The following is a 24,836-nucleotide window of genomic DNA, read 5'->3' as shown; positions in this document are numbered from 1 at the left end:
GGTTCCTAAACTGTGGTTTAGAGCCAATGAGTGAACTGTAGCAAGTGACCAGGAAGCATATTTAAATAATAAAAGTGCATCAACTCAGCAGACAAAATTTTGGTTCAGGTACACTGTGGTTTATCAGAAATCTTAAGAGCAGACAGTTACCAGTAATGCCAAAACATCAGAACTCCTGGAACAGACAGTGTAAACCACAAAGAAACAAAATGTACCAGTCTCCCTAAATAAGACGTACCTTGCTCCCTGGATGAAGTGCTATTAAGCGGACAGTTTGCAAACACCAGCTCAGCCACCCACGTGCGATTATTTCTACCTTGTAATCGGAAAGTGCAATCAAGAAGAGATCGGTCCAGAGCCTTCTGTGTTTCCTCATTTACACCTTTACAGGGAGGAATTCTATTCATGAAAGAAAAAAAAAATACTCTCCATTATACACTGTACTGTTCCAAACTAAAAATACTACCTTTAACTTGTCCTGAAGGACTTCCAAGTCCAGACATGAAAGAATGGACAAATCAACAGCAAAGACAGTTGGACTGCACAGCAAGATGTCTTATTCCTCTTCAAGGAATCTAGTGTTTTACAAAAGCACTCTGAGTTAAAATCAATTTTTATATGGATTCAACACCTGCAAATTATAAACTGTTAAGGGATCTGCTGAATTGCCATTATCTCCTGGTAAAGTAAGAGCACACCAATAAAAATCTTTTATGCAGAGAAACAAGCCAAAAAGATGAAAATAAGTTCCATAGCAACCTGAATTCATGAAATCAGTTTGCCTTCTAGAACAAGCTCACTCTAAACGCAACAACCTGGCAGTTATCTTAGTGCCCACTAATTTACTCATATCCCAATGTGAGAATTGAGCTCAAGGGACAGACTAAATAAAGCTTAAGTAAAGACATGCCAAACTTTTCCAAATCCCTTGAGAGTCTATCCAAAACTTTCATGTACCACCCTTAACTTTAGCTCACAGCTTCTCAGTACTTCCCTGCTCATATGCAAAGTTAAAAAGGTAAGGGCTGATGCATTTATGGGCTGATGCCTTTATGTAACTACACATTTCTGCAGCACAGAAGAAGTTACGAAGGTTTTACTTTAGAAGGTGTCTTTGTGGTTTGAGAGTTTTTTTTAATGTTTTAAACTGATACAATCTGTTTTACTTCATAACACAATCCAAAGTTTAACTGGTGAGGCCTGAAGTAGGCTCCAGGAAGTGTGAAAAACTGGCTGGACTGCCAGGTAGAAAGCACTGTGGTCAACAGTTGCAGGTCCAATCAGCAGGACAGCTGATTGTGGCTGGCATTCCTCAGGGTTAACACAGAGGCCAATGCTATTTACCAATTTCAATAACCTGCATGATGCAAAGGAAGAGCAAGTTTGCAGATGACTCCAAGGACTGGGGAAGGGACTGCCTCCTACAGCCTACTGTAGGAGAGGGAGTACAACTGGAAGACAGAGCTGCCATTCAGAGAGACCTCAGATGGCTGGAGGAATGAGTTAACAGGAGCCTCGTGAAGTTCAACAAATGCAAAGTCCTGCACTTGGGCCTAAATAACCTCAAGCAACAGCACAGAGTGGGGACTGACTGGCTGCCCAGCGGCTCTGCGGAAAAAAAACTTGGGGCCTGGGAGACAGAACAGAAGTCAGCAGCATGCCCTTGCAGCAATGACAGACTGCCGCACTGGGGCTGTACGAGCCAGGCAATCAAATGACTGCTCCCCTCTAGTCACCATTTGAGACTGCTGTGCCCAGGGAGGGCATAAAAACTCTTGGAGACTGGAAAATGCAGATGACCAGCCCTGCTTTGAGCAGACGGCTGGACCAGATGACTTCCACAGGTCCCTTCCACTCTTAAATTACTGTATAATTCTCAGATGCTTCCTCTACAAGTTTTTACCATGCAATTGTCTTTTCCAGGATTCCTTGCATTCTCCTCTGCTGTATCACATACTGGTAATTGTAAACAACATATGGAGTATGTAGGCCTCTGATCTGACCTAAAATTGCAATTACATGTTCATGAATCGTCACCATTATCTTCCTTAGCCCCGCCTGAATTTAGGATTGAGGACTGCCAGACTGCTTTCAGAGCTCTCCAGTTTAGGCTAATGGAGGAAACTGATTTTAGTTGGCTCTGTGTCTACTCTTATTTTCCTCCTTCCCCAGCACTGCTTCACATAAGAGTACAAGACACACAATAATTAAAAATATCAACATTGAATTAAAAAAAAATTCAAACAAAAAACCCAAACCAAAAAATCCCTCCCACCCTGATATTTTTAGTGTTACTCTCTGAACAATCCTTTTTTTCTCTCAAACATATGTACAGTAATAAAATGAAACACAGAACATATCCTCTTACTTTAATAAACGTATTGCATGGCTGAAGCCATCTCCTTCTACTTGTACTCCTTGGTGAGGAATGTCCATATTAGATAACTAGGAATAAACAAGAAAAATGTTATCCCAAACAAGAAAGTCAAGTAAAACAACTGTAACTTTTTCAAGGCTTTTTTTTGCTCCCGAAGAGTGACAGATGTTTCACATCCTCAAGCACTGGAAAGCAAAAAACCAGTCTGTGCAATCTAGTATAAAGTTGTTTCCCAGTCCCTCCCACAAGTGCCTCTCTTATCCTCTCATTTTCCCTTTTCCCTCAACTTTTGAAGCTTTTTGCAGTGCTCTGTATTGGAGAACCAGATCTAAAAAGACTAGAGCAACCCAGTGTCACTCTAGTCACCCAGGCTCAGCTGGCAGAGGAACTCCAAAGAGAACACATGACCATAAATCTGCCAAACAGTCACATCGAGACAAGAGAATCAGGAGTAGTAGAGGGGAAGAAGAAAACAAAATATTTTTTAATACATACCTCCATACGAAGCCCTATAAATGGCATATTTGTATCACACATGGCTACAATATGAGCTAGCACTTTATTGAAGGCACACATTTCTCCTGATCGTTTCGGTTTCTTAGGCTCTATGGAACATGGATCACCAGATAACTAGAATTAAAATAAAGATAAATGTACTTATTCATTTGGAGTAAACATTTTGAAAAGATGTCAGAGAATAATTTCATCCAAGTTTTACATGAATCATATTCCGAGCACAAACTTCTGAAAGGATCTGGTCCACTTCAGGACTCAAGCAATTCAGTTAAACTAATTTTATAATCACTACCTTCCTTAAAACAGTATTTACATATCACTAAGCCATGTCAGCCTGACACCAAGAAGTAACTCTTCCCAGCCTCTGCAAGTCTTTCAAAGACTACACCTACATGGCACAAAGCGTATCAAGCAGATACCAGTGCTCTCCACATACAAGCTACTCTAGCTACCTCAGCACAGTGCTCTGCCTTGGCTCTTCAGAACAGCTGAGAAGCCCTGGCATGAGCTGAAAGACAACAGTTACAAAATAGTTTCCCAACGTCTCCCTAAGGAAGCAGTCCAGAGAACCAAGCCGCAATACAAGTAAGATGTCAGCCATACAAACTTTGAAACAACACTACTAAAGCTGGTACTGACGCTCAGAACGTGTGTTCAGCTTTCACACTCTAGCCCAATGGCTTTTGAAGTACATACCTTGCGCTTGACACCACTTTTCATTTGTTTCCCACTTTTTGTGTCTAGTACCAACTCTTCAATGTTTGGTCTGAACTGCTGTAGCAAAAGTGCAGTAGCAGGGCTGTCATCTCCTTCAGCATAGCTCACAGAGAGAAAATGGTACTTGTACTCTAGTTCTGTGGGGTTGCCAGGAACATCAAACATCTCTACAACCTATATTTAAACAGAGCAACAAATTGAGAAAGCCCTCAACTAAGAATATGTCTACATCAGCTCCTATCCTCTCCCCCTCAAAGACAAGACATTAAGCCTTTTTCAAGATATTAATACTGTGGCTAGTAAAGGAATTCAAGAAGAGAAAGACTATTACACTTTCAGGAAACATAAAGAGAACATGAAGGTTACTGAATAATAAACCTTTATGCCCCCTCTTCTCTATAAGCCTGACTGCTTAACAAACCTACTGAATGAGAGAAGGGAGGGAAAAGGGAGAGCCAAGGATTACATCAATCACTTGGTTTGTAATATTAGAGATAAGAGTACAGCAAACAAACTGTCTGGTATATCCATGACTAGGAACAAAAGATAGGAGCATTTTTCAGCTACTTACAATATAGTACTGTGGAAGGCGAGTGAGTTTGATAAACAGTTTGTGTTTAGAAAGGTTTCCCACTGGATGGCTAGCATAATTAGCTAGCTGAAGAGTTTCACTGCTCACTGTTGGCAGATGCTTTATAGACTGTTTGCAACGTTGCTGTCCAAGCCAGAACCTTGCATTGAAATAAAGGTATTAGTACTCTGAGACTGATTTACATTATTCTAGTATACCACTGTTTAAAGCATTAGTGTCAAGTTAAAAGTCAGTCATATTCTAAGTCAATATCTATCATTGCTGCACAAATTATATACAGAAAACCACATAGAAAGTTTAATGAGTTTGTATTTTCTTATTACTATCTTTACATCTTGTCTTCAGTTTGAGTTACAGACAGCTGTTAATTTAAGAAAAAAAGCCCTAAGATTATTCACTGAGAGAATACGTAAGTTTTTATATGCCACAATATGAAATTGCAATATAAAAAAGAAGGATAAATGAAAAAAACATGTAGATCAGTTACTTTACAACTTGGAATCTGCCATTATTTTTTGGTATAGAAAAGAAAATCTTTGCTCATATAAGCTGGTAAGTGATACAGTAAAAAAAGTCACCCAAGCTGGACGTCACTCTGCATTGTGCTATAAGCAAACTCATTCACATGAATAAGTCTGGACATGAAGAACCACATGCAAGACACCAAGTTTATTTTAATTTTTGGAATTAAACTTTGTTCTACTCCAATAGATTTTGGCTATAGTGGCAAGGACAGAAAGTCTAGCTAGGCTTGAAAGGGGCTCAGACACATGTGGCTTGATTTTTCAGTCAAACTTCCACTGAAGACAGCAGTGGAAAATGTGGGAGCTCAACATTATCATCCATCACAACAGCACATTTGGTCTTGTAGGTAGATGTTACATATAGCTGTCCTAAAAGACATTTCATGTGACTGCCTGGCTTCCTCAAAAACTGCAGGACTACCCAAGCCATTATCTCAAGTACATTATTTATAACAAAGGGAGGTTGATTAGTTTCTCCAGGGTGCCAGCGCTTCATGCGTCATCATGCTTCTTTTAGAAGCAAAATTTCTCAAACAGAGGTCTCACCCTGCAATTAGCTCAAAGTACTGGGAATTTCCAAAACAACAGAGCAGGTGGAACTTAGTTTTCACGCAGATGTAAACTGTATTTGTATTATCCACTACAACCTCTTATGCAGCCAAATGTATCTTGTGCTTAAATATCAGGGCTTTATGGAAAGAAAATGATAGGTTTAAACCAGCAAGGGCTTAAGTGTTAGAAGATAAACAGATATTATTTAAATCATCCTAGGCCACTTCCTGGTTTTTCCCTCTGTATTATGAGAAGGCAGATTTCTCTTGCTGAGAAACAAGCAGAGTTCAGCTGTAGAAACAAAAGCAGAATAAAAGGGGATAGAAACGAATGTGAACACAAAACCAGATCCTCAGGAAGCAAATGATCTGCTACTGACTTAAAGTGAAAAGACTTCAACGCAGAGCGTGTGCATAGCAATGCGTGAGGCTACATGTACGGGTGCAGACTAAAGGAGGACTATGGAATCTACTCCAAACAAAACCAGAATTTCCTCCACCTATTTAGAGGAAATGGTAAATACTCAAGGTTGCTTAGAACAGCGAGAAGTATATCCCCTACTGCGGTAAAACAAAGCCATGCAAGTGTGATCATCCAAAATACAAATAGGGTGATTCATTGTATGCAAACTAAGTGAATCATTTAAGTCACTTACTTGAGCTGCTGGAGCCAAGGAATGATACGCTTCATATCATCATTAACAGACTTCTCTATGTCATCAAGTGTCAACTGATCTGCAAGAACATTAGGTGAGTGAATGGTCTTAACATCTACTCTTCAAACAAAATTTTGACCTTCTAATGTAAGTGTCTCATCTAATTTAACAATTGATCAATCAATCACAGAATCATAGAACAGCTGAGGTTGGAAGGGACCTCAAAAGATCATCTGGTCCAACCTTTCATGGGAAGAGAGCCTAGATGAAATTATCTAACACCATGTCCAACTGGATCTTGAAAACCTCCAGTGATGGCGACTCCTCCACGTCCCTGGAGCAGATAGTGATTGATTGTTCTCACTGTAAAAAATTTCTTATATTGAGATGAAAATTCTCCTGATACAATTTGTAATTGGTGCCCCTTGTCTTCTCCATGGGGCTCATTGTGAAGAGAGAGATTAAGATACATGACAAATCGTCCATAATGCTTATAAAACTACAGCAGTATGTTATTAGGCAAATACTCTGAAAGAACTCACTTTCCTTCTTTTCTTAAGTAATCTGAAACCTGAAGTTAAGACGTGAACAGAAACTCAGGATGGATAAGGTCACATAACACAATTCTCAATCAAGCCTATATGAAATGGCTGCATCCATTAAGAGCCCAACCCAGGAATCATGAGTCATAAAGAATATTGCAATGATGCCTAACAATATTTAGTCTGTTGTCCTCTTAAAATATACCTAACTGAACTGTGACTCTTAAGCACAAAGGTCCACTTCTCCATTCCTCAAACTCAAATACCTAGATGATGACTCAAGCGCAGCGTGCATTTGCATTTACCCTTATTTACTTCCAGAAGCTGGCAGATTTAACAGAATCGTTCATACAAAATTTCCTCATAGTGCAGGATTCTTGCAAGATATTAAATACAACCTGGTTTTGCAACTACTTACCAACACCATACAGCATCAGCTGAAACATGCCAGAGTGGAGATCAACAAATACATGCAGGCACTCTGATCGACCACATGGTTCCAAAATTGGAATTACGAGAGTTGGAAGAGCTGTCTCAATGAATGCTAAACAAAAATTGATGTTAATAATTTTACACAAAATTCAAGCTTATCACTTAGCCCATTATAATCTAAAATCTGTTTGTTTTTATAGAAGCAATCTTCACTTGCACATTATTTCATTGTTAACATAAAGAGGGAACTGAATATAAGAATTTTTCTGTGAAGAGTGCTAGTAACAAACCAATAAGAAAAGACAGGCCAAATTTCAAGATGATGATTAATCCCAGAGTATCTTTTAACTCACCGCTTCACAATTATAAGCTCAATTAAATCCCAGTAGTTTCAACAACACTTTAAGCAAAGTCTCATCCAAAGCTAGCAAGACAGTGAAGGATTTACTTTCAATTCTGAACATGTTTTACAGTAGACAACTTTTAACCCTTTAACTCGGACTACAATGCTCTACCAGTTTCATCTATTACACTGCATTCAGAAGTATGAATATTTTACAATTATCAATGCAGAATAATTTAAAGCAGTCTTGTTAATTCTGAGTATCTCCCATTTTTTTCCTATTTTTTATTTAAATTAATAAAAACAAGAAATACCAAGAAAAAAGGAAGTGTTCCTAGGCACAAATAGAAATTAACTTGAAACAAACTTCAGTAGAAAACACATACAATTGTCATTAACATTGTAGCTCTTAAGAATGGCTTTCAGCTCCTGGAGTTTTTGATGAGATCTTGCATGCACACTGTCTATTAGAAGTTTTTCTATTGATAGGTGGTCAATCTGTAAAAGAGGAATGTACTTGAGCAAGTCCAAATTTGATGTGTAGACTTCATACATTAGCATACTGGAACAAAGCTACTTAAGCTAATAAAATAATCACTTCAGAAAGAATTTGCTTAGGACTGTGGTTAACCAGATGAACTATTAACTTGAGTATCTGGATCACTAGAAAGTATGACAAACAAACGTAAGTGTCTGTGCAGCAGGCAGTGGGAGGGTTTTTGAGAGAGGACTAGAAGAAAATGTAAAAGAAATGAAGTTTCACAACCTATGCTGTTGCTTTGTGTTGCAGACCTACTTGTTCTGGAACAAGGCTGAACTATTTTCCAGCTTAGCAGGAATCTGTTTATAACTAGCTTAAACTAAGGAAAAAACCAAACCACCCCACTCCCCACCCCCCTGACCCCAAAGTAACACTCCATTAGAATATGGTTGCCTCTACACAAACACATACGCAAGTGTAGCATGAAATACAACTCGCTAGTTTTAGTCCTGCTAATGGGGTAACAATGCAGTGAAGATGCAGTGGCAGACACTGAATAAGACCAATCCTACTGAACCCAGGAGTATCAGGAGGCTTGCATCTAGAGGCTGTTGCACTGCCAGTGCTGAAGCTTATGCCATCACTTATATTCATTGTGGCTTAATTGTGCAACATGAATTCAAGCATTCACATTGATATCCACTCATATCACAGTCATATTATTTACATATTTTGCATAAATGGAGCTATAGATTACTGCAAAATCTTTTTTTAGTTAACTTCATTGCTTTTAAAACTGTTCGAGGTGAATTACTCTCAAATTTTATGCTAGCATAAGAGATAAACGCAGAAGAGGTTTATACCAGAACAGATTTATACAGAATTTCAGTACATGCCTTCATATATACCAGAATGACCGTCCTCTGAAAGAGGACCTCCCAAGGACCCTCCAAGACAAGGCCTTAAAAAAATTTCCAGTGTTTATCCATCTACAAAAGCATTTCAACTCAGCAGCTGCTATGAGTTATATCTTCCTCACTAACAAGTGACTACATGTTCTACAGCTACATCAAATTTTCAGTAGGTTACTGTATAATAACATGCTTAGACAAACATATTTGTTCCTGCCACTGTTTTATATAGTATCTTAAATAAACAGAAACAGTGTGCACTCTACGTCATTGAAGCTGAGATCATTATTCAAACACTAGAACAGAAGTGTATAGACCATGGCTGATGAATTTAAGCTCAGAGCAAGTAGTTACAAAGGGAGTCAGCATTAACTTTGACAAATCTCAAGTTTACAGTGGCCTCATATCCTAATCTACAGTCTGCAGACCTGATTCAGTAAGCTCACATTATGTCAGCTCCAGTGGAACTTCAGCAGATGTTCTAGATAAAGCTCATTCTCCTGGGTTTAGGCATAAATACAGTATCTTCACTATATTAACTGTGTATTTAGTAGCCTAAATATGCTCATTTAGGCTATTAAATGAGTAAATTCAGTATATATTTATTACACTAATAGTAGAATTTTTACTCTAGAAGTAGAAAGAGACTATACTCCGCTAGGTTTCTCTCACTCCTGTGTAGCCAAACATAAAGTTCTTGACGTTCACCATATAGACTTATCTGTCAGACCTGGTAAAGAAGATGGGCCAAGAGGCTCAAATACAAAGTACGTACAGGAGGTGAAGGCTGTCATCAATAGAAAGTTCTGTAAGACAGGTGAAGAACCTGAGCTGGGGAGTTCTTCCCAGTAGAAAAACTGTACTGGAAGTTTGAAAACTGTACCATTCACTCCAGGTTATTAACTTTCAAACCCAAACAGTGTAGAAATAATGACAAACACACATTCTGATACATCACAACCAGACTGGCCAAGGAACTTAAGAGATTTACTGTAAAACCTAAAATGCAGTTTCTCTTAGATATCATTAACCAGGATCTAGAATTATCACCAGTGAAGCCTGATCCAAGTAGGAAGTTGCCTGCAATTACTTATTTTGGATCATTTCAACAATCCCACCTTTAACATATAGGAATTTGGACTACATAAAGGCACATTCAGATAGGCCATATGCCATAAACTGATTAGTGATAGTGTAAGCTTTACCTAACACTTTTAACAAGCAAACCAGATTAGCTTTTTTTCACAAGATTTCCAAATCATAAGATTTTCTAAAGTGAATAGTACTGCCAACTCAAGCGACATGGGGAAGATGACTTTCACAGCGAGTTTACACAGCATCTCCAAGACTCAAAAGGGAGGAACTGTCTCTCCATAAAGCATTTCAAGCCAAATGCTAACCATAACTGAAATTTTGCTGCTGCTTCCCTCCCAGCCTCAGCATTCTGCCTCCTAAGTGTCATATAATGCACTGTGAAGTAGGTGTAATGTTTAAGATGAAGTCAAGGCCAGTATCTTGTAACGATTTTGGGTCCCAACATAAACATGACCTAGAGTAACCGCTCACTAGAAATCTTAGAAACAGCTCTTTAAATAGAATCAAGATGAAACAAGATGACAATGCAAAATATTTAAGTTTTTGATTTATAAAAATACATGCCTATGGCAAAGCAAACCTTTACCTTCATGGCTCTTTCCATTAGTTTGGAGTCACAGGCTGGCAGTGGAGGCTCATGAGAGATTTGTAAGGGTTTTGAGACATCAGTTTCATCAATCTTAATAGTGACCTTATGAACAGATGCAGTCCCTGTTTTCCTGCCAAGCACCTGTTGACTTAAAATAAACAGAATAATTAAACCACGTAACTACAATAGCAGAAAATACACCTTTCAGTAGCTAATCCTTGATTCTGAGAGATCTGGTTAAAAATAAGATTGTGTCAGCTGAACTGAAAAAAGTATTTGGTTTAGTTTACATTTTAAATGCATAACTGTTGGTAAACTGAAACTACATGAAGTTTTAGATGCCTGTAAATTCAATACAGAACTGCATCTGGATTGCTTTTTTATATTTTACCTAGTGCAATAAATAGTCAAGAAATAAATATAGTAAAAGGCTGACAAAGAACTAATCAATTTATTTAGATATCTGCATAAATACAAGCTGATTTATAACTATATCCATTGTTCTCCTGTACATTGATGTACAACCCTCACTTCTTTGCAAGTTAAGCAACATGTTTAGGTACTTAATTACAAGAATTTAGGAGTCTCACAACAAAAAGGAAGTACAATTCTGAAAATTATGGCTCAAGCTTAGTAAATGAAAACTCTCCTATTACTGCATTTATTGTTTGCTAACAGCCCTTTTAAAATTAACTTACTTCCAAACAGAGAGTGAGAGACATTTCCCTGCATGATATCGCTCCACTTGCACAAGGTCTCCCCAGCGCTCTCGAATCAGCATTAAAGTTTGTGAATGCAAGACTTCCAACTGAAGCGCTAAGCAGAAGGAGTCTAACGAATGGAGTTCAGAAAATGTAAGACCACCAAAAAGTCTCTACACTACATAAATCTCTTTCTGTACGCTACATAAATCCACTTGTCACAGAAGTTGGAAAAGATGCTGTCTGAAAACATACTATGTACCAACCCAAAGCTAAAGACATAAACAGCTTCAAATATTTCTCAAAGGTTTTTTTGCGCCCCCCCCCCCCCTTTTTTTTTTTTTAAACTCTTCTCTAGGTGTTAGACAAGAATGTCTCAACAGCTTTGTTTCATAGATTTTTAGCTCCAATCATCTTTTAGGGAAAAGATTACTAACAAAGAAATTCAATTCACCCTATAGTTACCACTAGCCTCATCTCCCATGGTCACCTTAAAATAACATGATTCTGTTTGTTTCTGTAGAAACTGTTTCACTAAAACCCATTTCACATTGTCAAGCCATTTGCCCCTTGCATGCAGCAAATCACTGCAGTACTTCCTGCCCATGCTGTATCTCATCTTACTATCCACACAGGTGCAATACAGGTAACACACCACCATCAGTTTACTACAGTTCTTGGTAGCAAGAATTGTCAGCTCCCATACCTTCCAAGTCAGCACTATATTCTATCTCTCAAATCAGCACATGCTGTCAGCCACTGCTGCACTGACTTAGCACACAACCTGCTGTCTTGAATACCTCACCTTTACCTTTGCTGTTTGTGTAAAACCAAATCTTACAGGCTGGCACCTGAGAATAACTGGCCATCATTTTTACTACAGATCCAGACATCTTCCCCCAGCTTAACAGGGAACACATTTTTCCTGGAAGCTGCGGGTCAAGAGCAGCAAGGGTACATTAAACAGCTTATTCAGAAGCAACTTTCAGAAGGATACGCAGACAGCTGTACATGTCCTGAAGTGGCTTTTCATCAGCAAACAGCCGTGACTGGACCAACTGATGGATGAAGTTGATCTGTATGCTGTGAACCAAGGCTCGGCCATCTTTCATGAATTAAAAAGAATTCACATTAGACATAAGGAAACTAGGTACTTAATATAACAAATTAATATATTTGAGAAAAAAAAAAAGATACAACTGTACTGAGCAATTCCCATACCAGAATTTCTAACAAAATCCTTGGTTTACTCTGGAAATTTCAGTCAGTCTACTACACTGTCACAGTCTATCATTGTTAAGATATTAAAGGCACACAGAGCAAGGTGAAAACAAGGTAAGTATACACAGCTTCATTATCTTAATTTATGATATGCAAAAGACCCAGTATAAACAAGACTTATCAGAGATTAACATCATGTTAAAAAGGAAGTGTAAAGGTTTGATTTTTTCTTTTTACCACCAGTTTCCTTGTCTTCAACCAAAATTTCCAGTTTCAGAAGGCGCCAGGGGATGTCAGGGTCATCACCCATCACTGTCAAGGTGGCCTCAAACTCACCCTCAACTCGGAACTTCACACGGCCATTGGCTAAGAACGAAAAGAATGTTTTATTTCACTCAGTCTCCTAAGATGCTTCAGTGTGGCAGCTCCTGGCACTCACAATGCTTCCCTACAGTTTCTACTCTGTTGCATATGCTTCTGTGCAGCTCTGAAGACTTCACAGTTGCTTCTGCAACAGAACCGGTGTCAATAAGCAGCATGGACAGATGTACCAAACTGTCCTGAACAGCAGTACTTCAGTTACGGTAACTTGTTAACACTTCTGCTACTATAATACAGACTAACACTGACCTGACTACCAGCATGACAAGTTACACAAAATATCTGGCTTCATTTTTCCAGTTCTTTGCTATACCAACCATGAATACTTCAATCAATATTCAAAAGAGGTTCGGAACATGATCTCAGCACAGGCTGAAATCTAGCCCTGAAAACACAACTCACTGCAAACCATTTATTTAACATTAAAATATTGTAATTCCATTTTCATGCCAGGAAGATAATCTTTTGCATAACTTATATACATGCACACTATTTATCAAATTGACATATATATCTTCACACCTTTGTGAGCTCTGCTATCAGATTCAAGAACTGGGAACAAAGACTGTCAAAACTATGTAAGTAAGGTCATAAAGAGAATGAGTGGCAGAGCAACCAGTTTAGTACAAGTTCTTATTATAACCTGTAGGTCAACCTCCTTCTCAATCACTTAACAAAACATGCCATATATTTTTACAGTTATAGACACACAGAAATATTCCTACGGAAATTTTAACCTTTTAACTCAAGAAGTGTTGTTTTCAAACGCATCTCAGACATGCTCTTAAAACAAACCAAACCCCAAACCAGAAACTAGTAGTCATTGAAATGTTAACTGAAAAATCTGAAGAGCTCAGACATATACCCATTTATATTTACATCAGACAAACACGGCTCTAATAGTGATACTGCAAGTGTTCACTTAAGATCCAGTGAAACTACTACTAAGATTTTTCAGAAACATCTTTGTTCTAGGTCTGTGGGGTATGGTTTACACATGCCTAACCTTGTCTTAGTTAAAAGCTTGGACTAGGTCATTCCAGCCCTATTCTCTGCGATTCTGCAATAACCTAGCGTGGTTTATAGCCATCTTTCCTGTAAAAAAGGTCATTTTAATGTCTATCACTACTTGGGTTAAATGAAAACAGAGATCTGAAAACAGATTAAGAGATCTGGCACTGCAGTGAGCCACAGAACAAAAGGTATACATAAATATGAACAAATTCTATGCATGAAGATTAATATCACAACAGATTCAAAAAGCAACATTACAATGAATTGTTCAAGCTAAAGTTCAAAGAGTTTCTACAGAAGACCTAACAGTTTAATTAAACTGCATTTTAAAATTCACTTAAGGTAAAGCAGTTACATTGTTAGGCCTAAGACTAACACATCTGCTGAAGGAACAAGACAATGCCTACAACCTTTTGCCGTTACCTGCACAGGTTTTCTTCTTAAAATTAAATAGTATTTCAGCAATACTACCAATGCTCCCATGTTTCAAAATGGGAAAACACGTATTTTGATGTCAGACAGAGACAGGATCCCAGTCTTAACAGATGAAGCATGTCTAATGGTCTCACTTGAGCTATTTTTTAGCTTTGCTTTATCACTAAAGCAACAATTTAAAATCAGCCTCCAATAATATATTCTTCAAAAAGTAATTCCAATTCTTACCAACTGTAAGATTTGCCAGCTGTGGAGGGAGATCTGTAGTCACTAGTCGATGTCGAAGAATCTGGTTTAGCTGATGAAGTGTGGTTTGCTTCTCACTCTTTGTTATTGGGTCAGGAGGGATTATTTTATCCTGTTAAAAACAATCACAAATAAGTCTACGTAACTCAAGCACATATAATACATAGACAGTAGCAATGGTGAAAACTAACCAGACTGGAAGTCTGAAAATATAAATAATACAGGTCATTACACATAGGTGAAGTTTTATATCCTACACTCAGATTTGTTTTCTAGTTGATTACATTTTACCTGAAAATGATCACTGAGTCAAATTACTCAATTTGAATCAATTACATAAATTCAGGGCCTTACATCAGGCTAAACTTGTTCTTAAATACTAAGATTTGACAACCAATCTTTATCTGTAGCTACAGATCCAAGTCACAGGTACTACTGTTTATATAGCTTCATAAAATCCTCTTATTCTGCATTTTAACAGTAAGAAAAGGCAGCAGCATTAAAGAGAGCTAGTAAGTGTTTCAGTACATTTCCAAAAAGCAGGCAAAAGCTCTAAGAACAACAGATGTTAGCAACTCCTGTTCACACTTCATTCTTCTAGGATGGTGGCTTAGCATGTGCAAATACTTAAAGAAACAAGGAAGAAGCGCTGCTAACCCTACTCATTCTAAAGCAGAACTAGTTTAAATGGAGGTAATGTTTTACTGGGAAAGCATAATTTGTTCAAATAGGAAGTGCTCTGCAAGAGAAACTTGCAGAGACTTGGTACTAGGCCTGTATTAAACTACAGTTCCATTTGCACATAGACAATTAGTATCATCAACATGCATTTGATACTGTACAGGGGATTTTTGCCGCCCCCCCGCCCCCAGCAACATACGGTAGCATTATTTACCCTAATGCAGGTAGGCAGACGTGGGTATGATCCAGTTGTCAGAACATCAATAGCATAAGGGATTGCAAAACTAGGGAGACGAGCATGGACCAAAGCATCTCTGGCTAGCGATGCTAGACGATCAGCAGTGTCCACAAACAGAATGGCTTGCTGATCTAAAAAACTTGATATCATCTGCAGAGGACAAGAAGGGGGTGGGTGGGGGAGAAAGGTATGTGTCCAAAAAAATGCACAAATCAATGCCCTTTTATATCCAGTTCATCTCCTGCATATACTGCAATGATTTTATCTGTTGCTTCCAATTCAAGTAATCACATTTATAAAACAAAGGCCATGTCTTACATTTGTATGCAAGGACACTTTAAATCCACATGCCATTTCTGATGCTGCGGAGCCTCACAGCTCTTCGTCTGATGATTGCCACTGGAATGCAACCATACTTGTTTGTAATCGACTAGAGGCTCGTTTTTTGCAACATTCTAGACTTTTACTCTTATTTAACCAAGAGCAGGATGAACGTGATAGCAACAACTAACAACACACCAAGATCACCATCTTCCCTGTCCTATCACCTAAACCCAAAGCACTCCTGAAACTACGTGCAGACAAGCCTTCCATTTTTTTGCCACTGAAGAGTTTTTGGGAACATGAACTGTTAAAAGACAAGATTATACAGTTGCTAAATGGAAAAAAATTGTTTAAAATTCAATATTCATTTGCCTATGAAATAGGCTTTTTTTAAAAAAAACTTTTATAATAAGGAGAAGTCAGGGTGTACCAAAATCCCATCTCACTTAGAGATTATCTCATACCCAACTCTGTTGCTAACTTACCGCACATTTTTCCACCTTTCCAGCATTATTAGCCCATTTAACTAAGGCTAACAAACGAACGAACAGTTGACGAGTGCGACTTGCAAACTGCACTATTTCTATTTTTCTGGGGGGGGGAAAAAAAAAAAAAAGAAACGTACATTAAACCAGTAATCAGATATATAATAAAGCTTAAACCAGCAATCAGATATATAATAAAGCTGCAATTTAACTTTGTGCCAATAAAAAACAGTAACGATAACTTTAACTGTGTTAATGGAGGCATCACTAATACAGGGCTTGTTTGATTAGAACATGGGGGGAAAGAAAGTTCACTGTTCTGAATATCTAAATGCTAACAACATACACGGATTCTAACCAAGCGAGACTGTCTGGGGAAACAAAAAAAGCATACTCACATGAATTAATCACTGATTTTGAGAGAAACAATTCCGTAGTAAACACAACCGGGTTATTTTTGCACCTTTTAAAGGATTCCCCCAGGGCTTATGATTAAGTTTAAAGTATACAAGACAATATACCTAAGGGTTACAAGACCTGGCAGTAACACTACACTGACATTCACTAAAACAAATAAATCTGATACTAAACAAAATTTCACTCTAATAATTTTAAGACGTCTTTACACAGTGTGTTACAATATGCTACCATTATGTCAGGAAACAGGGTGGTGGTGGAGACCATAACCCCTCCCCCCCCCCCCCCCGCCCTTTTACTTTCCTCTCCATTCTTGCCTTGCAAAGGAATTGTGATAAGGAGAAATTACCGACAGTCAATATTCTTCCCACCATGCTTTGTATGAGATCATCAAAATGAGGCAGAGTCTGCTTACATGTCTTTTTTGTAAAACAGAATGTAACAGGAGCACATCAAGATTTCATCCTGTTGTTACAGAGCTACATCGTAGATGCATTAAACAAGACACACAGATCTACAATGTAATCTGTAATACCATACACTAATATCATTTCATGTGCTGTTTATAGAGATTTTCCTCCCTTTCTACACGTCCAATACACTAATTTCATCAGTTTTCTAGTTACTTTGAAAGAAACCAACCCAAACAAACAAAAGAACACACCTAAGATGTTTTCCTCATACAGTGTTCTAAAGTAACAAATGCATTTGGACAAAACCAGTATTACGCAGTGCACACAATATTAGCCTCTACCAAACAAAAGTTGCAACTCCTGATCCTAATCTGTAAAACGCTACTTATAGTATAGACAGAGCCTGTTTGTATTGAAAGTGTTGGTGTAACAAGTTTAACTCTTTTTGTGCAGCAAGTATAATCTGCCTGTAGCAGATGAACATTTAGGCCAGAAGCACAACTACTACCATCTGCATCACATACTACAAACCTCATCCAAGGACTTGGGCATTAAGCCAGTAACTTCTCTGCTTTCTACAGCGTATGTTTTAGAATGGCGATACTAAGATTTCAAGTGGTGGACAAGCCATTATATGTACATACAGCTCTAATAGTAACCACACTATGAAAACAAGATGTTGACAATTTTTAAAGATTAAAAACCCATAAATTTATGGGATTTGAAAGATGTCTACAGTGAGACTTTAGAAAGCCAGTACTCTCTCAGACACACTCCATATAGAAGGTGCTAAAATCTAGTAATATCAAGCAAACCTCTGTGGTGAAAACAGCATGAAGCATGAAAAATTCAAACATGTTCTGTGATCGGAAATCAAGGGTACACACTCCCCAGGACCTCAGCTGGCTGGAAGAACTGGTTGACAGTGATCTCATGAAGTTCAGCAAAACCCACGCACAGTCCTGCATCTGGAACCAAATAATCTCATGTAACAGCATAGGCTGGGTGCTAAGCAGTAGCTGGGCCACAGCTGGGCAGCAGCTCTGCAGAAGTGGACTTGGGGGTCCTGGTGGACAGGCGAACAGGCACCAGCAACATGCCCTTGCAACAATGACAGGCCGTATTAGCACCAGGCAGCCTAGGCAAAGAAAGGTGATTATTCACCTTGCATCAGCATTTGTGAGACTACAGCTGAAGCACTACATGCAGTTTTATACTCCCTAGCCAAGAAAGATACTGCTGTACAAAGTAGGTTAGGGGCTTGAACACATGACATACAAGAGGTGATGAGAAAGCAGAATTTGCTTCTGCTTGAGAAGGCTACAGTGAGATCCTACTGCCATCTTCGAATATCTGAAGGTGTGTTACAGAGAAGACGGAACCAGACTCTTCTCGAAGGTGCAAAAGGCTGGGGGACAACAGCCACATACTAAACCAGTGAAAAATTAGTCAGACATTAGGAAGACAAAGAAAGACACAGAGAGTAGTCTTTCAGTACAGACTGAAGTAGGTTGCCCAGAAAAGTTTCAGGATTTCCATCCTTGAAGATACTTAAAATTCAACTGGATATGACCCTGAGCAACAGGAACCAACTTTGAAACTGTCTTTTACTTCAAGCAGAGGGTAGGACTTGGTATCTCCAAAGTACTATTCCAATCAAAATTATTATCCATGTCTATGAAAGGAGTGAAATAACAGTTATTTTGTCATTAGAAAAGAACAGAATGCATTCTTACACAGAAATTAGGTATGTAATTGCACTGTTGTTGAAGTCACAAATAACATGTTCTTACAACATTTCTGAATGTTAGGTTTTTTTAATCTTGTGTAGATGAGTCTTTGCTGCAAATTTGATAAGTGACAGTCTTGTTCACTAACTAATGTAAAACCAGTAGGCAAACTGCCTACTTATAGGAAAACAGTATGTTCATATAGTTCTTGGAAGTATTTTAACAATACTTCTCTTTTAAATACTTCTCAGCAGGAACTGTTCATACAGGAATGCAGGTGTAAGGTTTTACCTTCCATTTCTGCACAACAGAAGATAGGGCCTTGCAAAGTCATAATAATCCAAGTTCCAGTTAAATCTTACACAGCCATTACTGTGTTCAGATAAAAGTTTCCCCCGTATTACACTTCACTGGAGGATAAAAAGGAGAATATAAAGAATACTGAGCAAAAAAAGCTCTCTGTTATCAAGAAGCAAGCCCCTGGATTTACCTCAGAACTCAGCACTATTAATATTACACGACAGATCCAACCACTTCTTTCTTGTTCCAAGTTATTTGTTCTTATCACTGATAACTAATAAGTGACCCTTTACAAACAAAAGCCAAATTATACTATGATGTGTAATTTCCTATCATTTTTTCTTATCACAGCATCTTTTAGCTAGGTACTGTAATAATGAATGTAGATTTTATGTGATCCTTATTAGAGCATAATACCATCACATCTTCACCAAAGTTTGCATACCATGTCACCAGGCAGGCTTCAAGAAACAGAACTTGATGTCAAATTACTGCTGCCATTACAGCTCTCAAAGTTAGGAAAAACAGAATAATCTGGATAATTAAACTACATTCCTTATAGATTTCCTCCAAGAGCTGGAAAGCCACATTACCAAGAAGAGTCGTATATCAAAGCTAACAAGGATGTGACAATTTAAATTCAAGACAACTTCAACTGCAGGACATTCTTTGTAACCATTGAAGGCTGTGTTATTTTCTTTTATCTGTAATCCATTAGGACTTAAGTTGTTGCTCCAGACCTGTGTGCCCCACAAAGCAGATTCCAGCTTTACCAAGAAATACTAAACATACAGATGCGAGAAGCCCCTCGCCTTAGCCCCCTCCTGCCCCAGTACAAGGGAGCTCTGGGACGAAGTTGAATGTAATTTCCTCAGCAAATAGAGTAATATTTTAAAAAAACCCAAACAACAAGCACAAAAACAAACAAAAAAACCCCCAATAAAACCCACACTGTTTGTCTTCATAAAATGTTACGCATAAGGAAAAGGATAAGAGAAATTATCCCAGGTTATGATTCCCTGAAAATGGGACTGATTCCACAATATGTTATGAGAGTTTTGGAAGATTTCAGGTAACTGAATTAATGATCAACCCGGTACTGAGAATCCTTTATTAACTTTCTTAGGAATATCATAGCTGTTATATGTCTGCAAAGAAAATTAGTCCAATTAGCATGTAAACACAAATAAAGGAAACAATTTTCTGAACAACCTCCATAAAATTTATTCAAACAAACAAAAAAGTAAGTTAAGTTCTTTCATCTTGGGAAATGGGAAAGAAAAAAGGGCCTGTTCTGTTCTCTTCTATTTGTTCTCTAATAATCCTCACACTTCAAAAACCACACAGGACAGAAGCAGAAAACAGTGCTCATGATAACAAAGATCAGGTAATATGGAAAAAAGCAGAAAAAAGGTTTTTAACTTGTTTTCATTTCTGAACTGCTTCTTCTGAACAAAGTTTCTTTATCACACTAACAAGAATCTATTTAGGTTTTCCAGTTCCCTTTCCCATCAGCTTTACTGCTTAATGAAGAGAAAAATGCCCTTGACAGATTTTACCTACTGTAACAGCAACAGTACGTTACTGAACAGTGCAATAAAAAAAAAAGCCTCAATAACAAAACCAAAACCCAACAAAAACTTATACTGCCACTGATGCTGAGAAAAATCTTGAACTATGTAGTGACAGCAAGACAGACAAGGCTTATTTTCTTGTATAATATCTAAAATTAAGAGAATAATATTGAACTGTTTAAATAAAATATTTATCTTAACATCCTAAACAAATTCTGTATTTTAACATGCATTACAGATTGTCTTATTGTAACTCACCTTTCCATATCAGTCTTCCTTGGTAATCTATGTAAAAAAGCAGAGAGAAAAAAAATAATTGTTAGCAACCTTCAACTAAGTACAAGAGGAACTTCTACAGCATTTCAAAATGTCTATGACTGTAAATGTTTCCTAAATACAATAAAGTTACGTGTTTGATAAAGGAAGTAGCTTGACAGCTTTAGAAAGCAGCCTAGTTAAGTGGTAGATGGAAATAAAATCAGGAGTATAGTAGCACCGCGGGGCACTTGTCACTAACGTGTCCTGGGTAAGCTGTAACTGGTCAAATGAATTTAAAAGCTTGATGAAGGGTGCTGAAATCCCAAGGTTTCTGCTAATGCAGTGAGCCATGTAGTATCACTGCCTGTGCTTTGTAATTGATGACGCTCACTAAGCACCCATAACCAGATTTAATTAATCCATAGTAGCAATCCTAGAACCATCTGCAGCAGGTGTTAAAACTGACTGTTTCCTGACTTGCCTGATTAAAAAGGGAAAAGAAACTTCTTTCAATTTAAAAGTGGAGAAATGCCATACTCCAGAATTCTATTAACAACCTGTGTGAGACACTACTGCAGAGTACTATTTCTGTAATGTTTTACAGGTATCACAGGCATCCCATTTAAAGAGTCTGGGTTTTTTGTTTTGTTTTTAATTTTTATTTTTTTATTCTAGGCCCTGGCTAGTAAAAGAATGAGAAATCATTCTGTTGGAGGGAAGGAGAAGAATACTTCCAACTGGTTTTCTACTAGTCAAATCCATACTTTATGGGGAAATACACTGGAAAACTCTGCTTTTGGAGGGATATCACACAGCTTCTAAAAACTACCTGGAGAATCAAAGTGCCCAAAGCATTCCCTGTGTGCTGTTCACACATTCTATTTTGCACCTTAATTATATATATAATTATAAAAATAGAAAAAAAATTAAAATAGATACAATTACATTAAGTCTAAAGGACCTTAAAACAAGAATAAAAGACAAGACAGACACATGCTCCTACAAGAATGCATGCAGTATCAACTACTGTCCATATATACCATAAATGTACAGAAACACTTCTTGACTAACATTTAGTTTGCTTTGGAAGAACTTCCAAAAATTCCAGAACTCCTCGCCCTTTCCAGAGTTTGAACACTCTTAACCCCAAGTCAAGCAAAACTCTATCTGCATACTTACCAGATATAGCATTTCACAAGATCTATACCTATTTTTTTCTATTTGTTCTATACGTCACTTCTTAAAACACACAAATTCTCCACAAGAACCTCTAATGTAAAACAAAGTAAAAGGGAAACAGGTTTATCCAGAGTCCAAATGCTTTCAGGAAAGGTTTTCTTGGCCCAAAACATTCCTTTGTTTTGCCACTTCAAATGCAACATCATCAGCAAGCAGATCATCAAGTAAATGTGAATAACCTATTTTATTTCCCCAAAATAATCAAATGGTATTTTTGAAAGTACACAGGCAACTCAAAGAGTTGCAGCACATGAAAATATCTACACTTCACACGTTTTGGTTTCATGTCTTTTGATATCAGTACAAACACCACAGTTGGGTTTTTTCATGGTAACTTGGGGGCGAACTTCAGCATTTCACCAGACAATCTGCATCCAGCTGCTCCGCACTCCTCACAATCATAGCCTCTCTTTATAGGAGATCCCAGAGCTCAGCAGCATTCCCCAGGCCCCTGCCTACAGCCCGATGCAGAGACCAGCCTGCACGAACGGGGCCACCTCCCCAGGGTGGCAGAAGGAGCAGCCACCTCCCCCCACACCAGCCCCGGCCGCGGTCCGGGACGGATCTCTGGCGAGGCCTCCTCATCCTCCCAGGATGCTGGGAAGGCGGCACTGCCAGCCCCGGCAGCCGGGCAGGGAGAGGCCCGGGAGCGGGCCGGGGGGGATCTGGGGCACTCACAGGTCGGCCAGCACGGTGAGCTCGGCGTAGGTCCGGTGCAGGAGGAAGTCGATGAGGGTGCTGAGCCGGTAGCCGGGGCTGGCGGCGGCTGTCACGGCCCCGGGGGCCGGCGGGGCCGGGGCTGACGTGGGGCCCCCGCCGGCCGGCACCAGCTGGTTGCTCTCCAGCTGCACCGGCGCCATGGCGGCGGCGGAGGCGGCAGCGCCTCAACCCCGGGCAGCAACCGCTCGGCAGCCCGGGGCGGCCGGCGCTCCCGGCGGCACCGGCACCCGGCCCGACTCGCCCCACACGGAGGGAACGGGGGGGGCTGGCGGCGGGAGTGGGAGCGGGCCCCGGGGCTGGAGCGGGCGGCGGCGGCACTGAGGGGGCTCCGCAGCGCTCAGAGCCCGCTTAGCGCAGGGGCCGCCGCCATGTTGGGGACACGGAACCGGAAGCGAGCAGCTGCGGCGGACCGGAAAGAGAACCTTTCCGGGAAAGCCTGGCGCGGGTGGGGGCGGGGCGGCGCTGGGCGGGCGGGGCCGGCAGGTGGCGGCGGGGGCGGCCCGGCGCGGCGCTCCTGGGGCCGCGGGCGCGGCGGGGCGGGGGCCGTGCCCGGGGGGCTGGCTCTGCGCGTCGTGCGGCGGCCCGGTGGCGGGGAGGCTGCAGGGGCCCCGCCCGGCTACCTCGTCGCGGGGCACGGCAGGGGGGAGGCGCGGCCGGGGCGGGGAGATGGCGCCGTGCTCGGGAGCGATCTCTCGGGGCAAGGGCCGGAGCCGGCTGCCTTCCCCGAGGGGCTTCCCGGCAGCGCCCCGTTGAAACATCTGTAAAAGATAACGGGGCGGGGGCGGGGATGGCTTCCCCAGCGTACCTGGCCGCGTCAATGAAATACGGGGTGGAGGAGAGCCAGGTGACAGGCTTGGCCCCTCTGCCTGTGGGCGGCTCGTCAGGCCGTCAGGGAAACCACGGCCGGCCTGTGTCAGGCGCTGGGCTGGCTCATCCCCCCTAACGGCTTGGGAAATGCGAAGCATTTGCGAAGGGTGCAGGGCGATGCCGGGTAATCGGCTAGAGGTAGCTGGCTGTGCCTCTGCCGTGGAAGTCACAGTTAAAGCTGGGGAAAGGGGCAGAGTGCTCGTGGGATCTGGTGATAAACGCCAAACTATAGGAACTTTTGCGTATTTCTGTCTTCCAGATTAACTGACACTCCTGAAGGGAGAGGGAAGGTCTGTAAACAATTCAAGATGGATTTTTTGTGGACAGGTTACCGAGGTGGACTGCGGAAGGAAAGGAACAGTATAAATCCTGGGTGTTCTGTATCGGGATTCACTCAGGTGTTAAATCATACATTCTTGCCTTATGATTACAAAGAAATCCCTGAAATAGGCACATTGTTGACAGTAAATATGCAAACTCCTCAAAGTTCAAAAAAAAGAAGAAAAAATCCTACTTCCTCTGTATTAAATGCAGACTTTTAAAACCCTCTTCTCTGACTCATCTCTTTCCAAGAGGAAAGTAAAAAATAAAAGGAGACATTTTTCAATCTGATAAGTGTGTAATCAGCAGTTTAATAATAATAATAATAACAACAACAACAATTATTATTATTATTAAGGCATCTATGCCAGCAGCAAGAATAGTCAGTTCTGTTCCTATGGAGAGCATGTTTGTTGCTCCAGGTTATGCGCCCGCCAGTTGCCAACTGACAAGGAGCGCCTTTGCTGGCAGGCACCCTCTCCCATAGCCTCTGTGGAGCATAAAACTGTATTGAGCAAGATAAACTGTTAACTCCCTGCTGGCACATCAGTTCCTGTGTTGCTGTACAGGCTGCTAGGCGATGCCTCAGCTTTAAGGAGAGAAGAAACCACCTGTAGTGGAGTGCAGTGCCTGATCCATGGGGCTAGGAAGGGGAACAATTCCTGCAGCTGTGAGCTGTGCCAGTCTGCAGTTTTGTGGGCTGCTTCAGAGACAGAGAGATGAACCTGTGAGTCTTTGAGCCTCCCTGCTCAAAGGGGGTGGATGCTGATGGTTGGTTGGGAATTTTTTACTCCTAAAATCACTAAAATGTGTTTAGACACAAGTTTTTCTTCTTCTTTGCTTTTTTTTTCAGGTTAATGGAGGAATTTTTTTTTCAATATAGGTGAAAGAAATACCTATTTTGTGCTGTTTATAAAAATTCTAAAGGACAGAATGACAAGTACT

The 24,836-nt window shown here is 40.0% G+C and overlaps 1 protein-coding gene across 2 annotated transcripts in view; it reads right to left on the bottom strand.

Annotated features, from left to right (window-relative positions):
- Positions 1-23,090, bottom strand: part of MED14 (mediator complex subunit 14) — a 36,111-nt gene extending 13,021 nt beyond the window's left edge. For both annotated transcript variants that reach the window (XM_005431932.4, XM_055701917.1), the window contains exons 1-17: positions 22,662-23,090; positions 20,745-20,771; positions 16,053-16,158; positions 15,220-15,393; positions 14,307-14,436; positions 12,486-12,614; positions 12,025-12,132; positions 11,025-11,157; positions 10,324-10,474; positions 7,637-7,748; positions 6,894-7,019; positions 5,934-6,012; positions 4,182-4,341; positions 3,590-3,784; positions 2,873-3,007; positions 2,369-2,445; positions 239-399 (exon numbers count right to left, since the gene is read on the bottom strand). In XM_005431932.4, the coding sequence (XP_005431989.3) occupies positions 239-399; positions 2,369-2,445; positions 2,873-3,007; positions 3,590-3,784; positions 4,182-4,341; positions 5,934-6,012; positions 6,894-7,019; positions 7,637-7,748; positions 10,324-10,474; positions 11,025-11,157; positions 12,025-12,132; positions 12,486-12,614; positions 14,307-14,436; positions 15,220-15,393; positions 16,053-16,158; positions 20,745-20,771; positions 22,662-22,843 (2,185 nt within the window). In that variant the 5' untranslated portion in view covers positions 22,844-23,090. The remainder of the gene's footprint in view (positions 1-238; positions 400-2,368; positions 2,446-2,872; positions 3,008-3,589; positions 3,785-4,181; positions 4,342-5,933; positions 6,013-6,893; positions 7,020-7,636; positions 7,749-10,323; positions 10,475-11,024; positions 11,158-12,024; positions 12,133-12,485; positions 12,615-14,306; positions 14,437-15,219; positions 15,394-16,052; positions 16,159-20,744; positions 20,772-22,661) is intronic.
- Between the last annotated feature and the right edge of the window lie 1,746 nt (positions 23,091-24,836).

The sequence above is a fragment of the Falco cherrug genome, chromosome 2 (genome assembly GCF_023634085.1).
Source record: "Falco cherrug isolate bFalChe1 chromosome 2, bFalChe1.pri, whole genome shotgun sequence".
Classification (NCBI taxonomy): domain Eukaryota; kingdom Metazoa; phylum Chordata; class Aves; order Falconiformes; family Falconidae; genus Falco; species Falco cherrug.
This window is presented reverse-complemented; position numbering and strand designations above follow the sequence as displayed.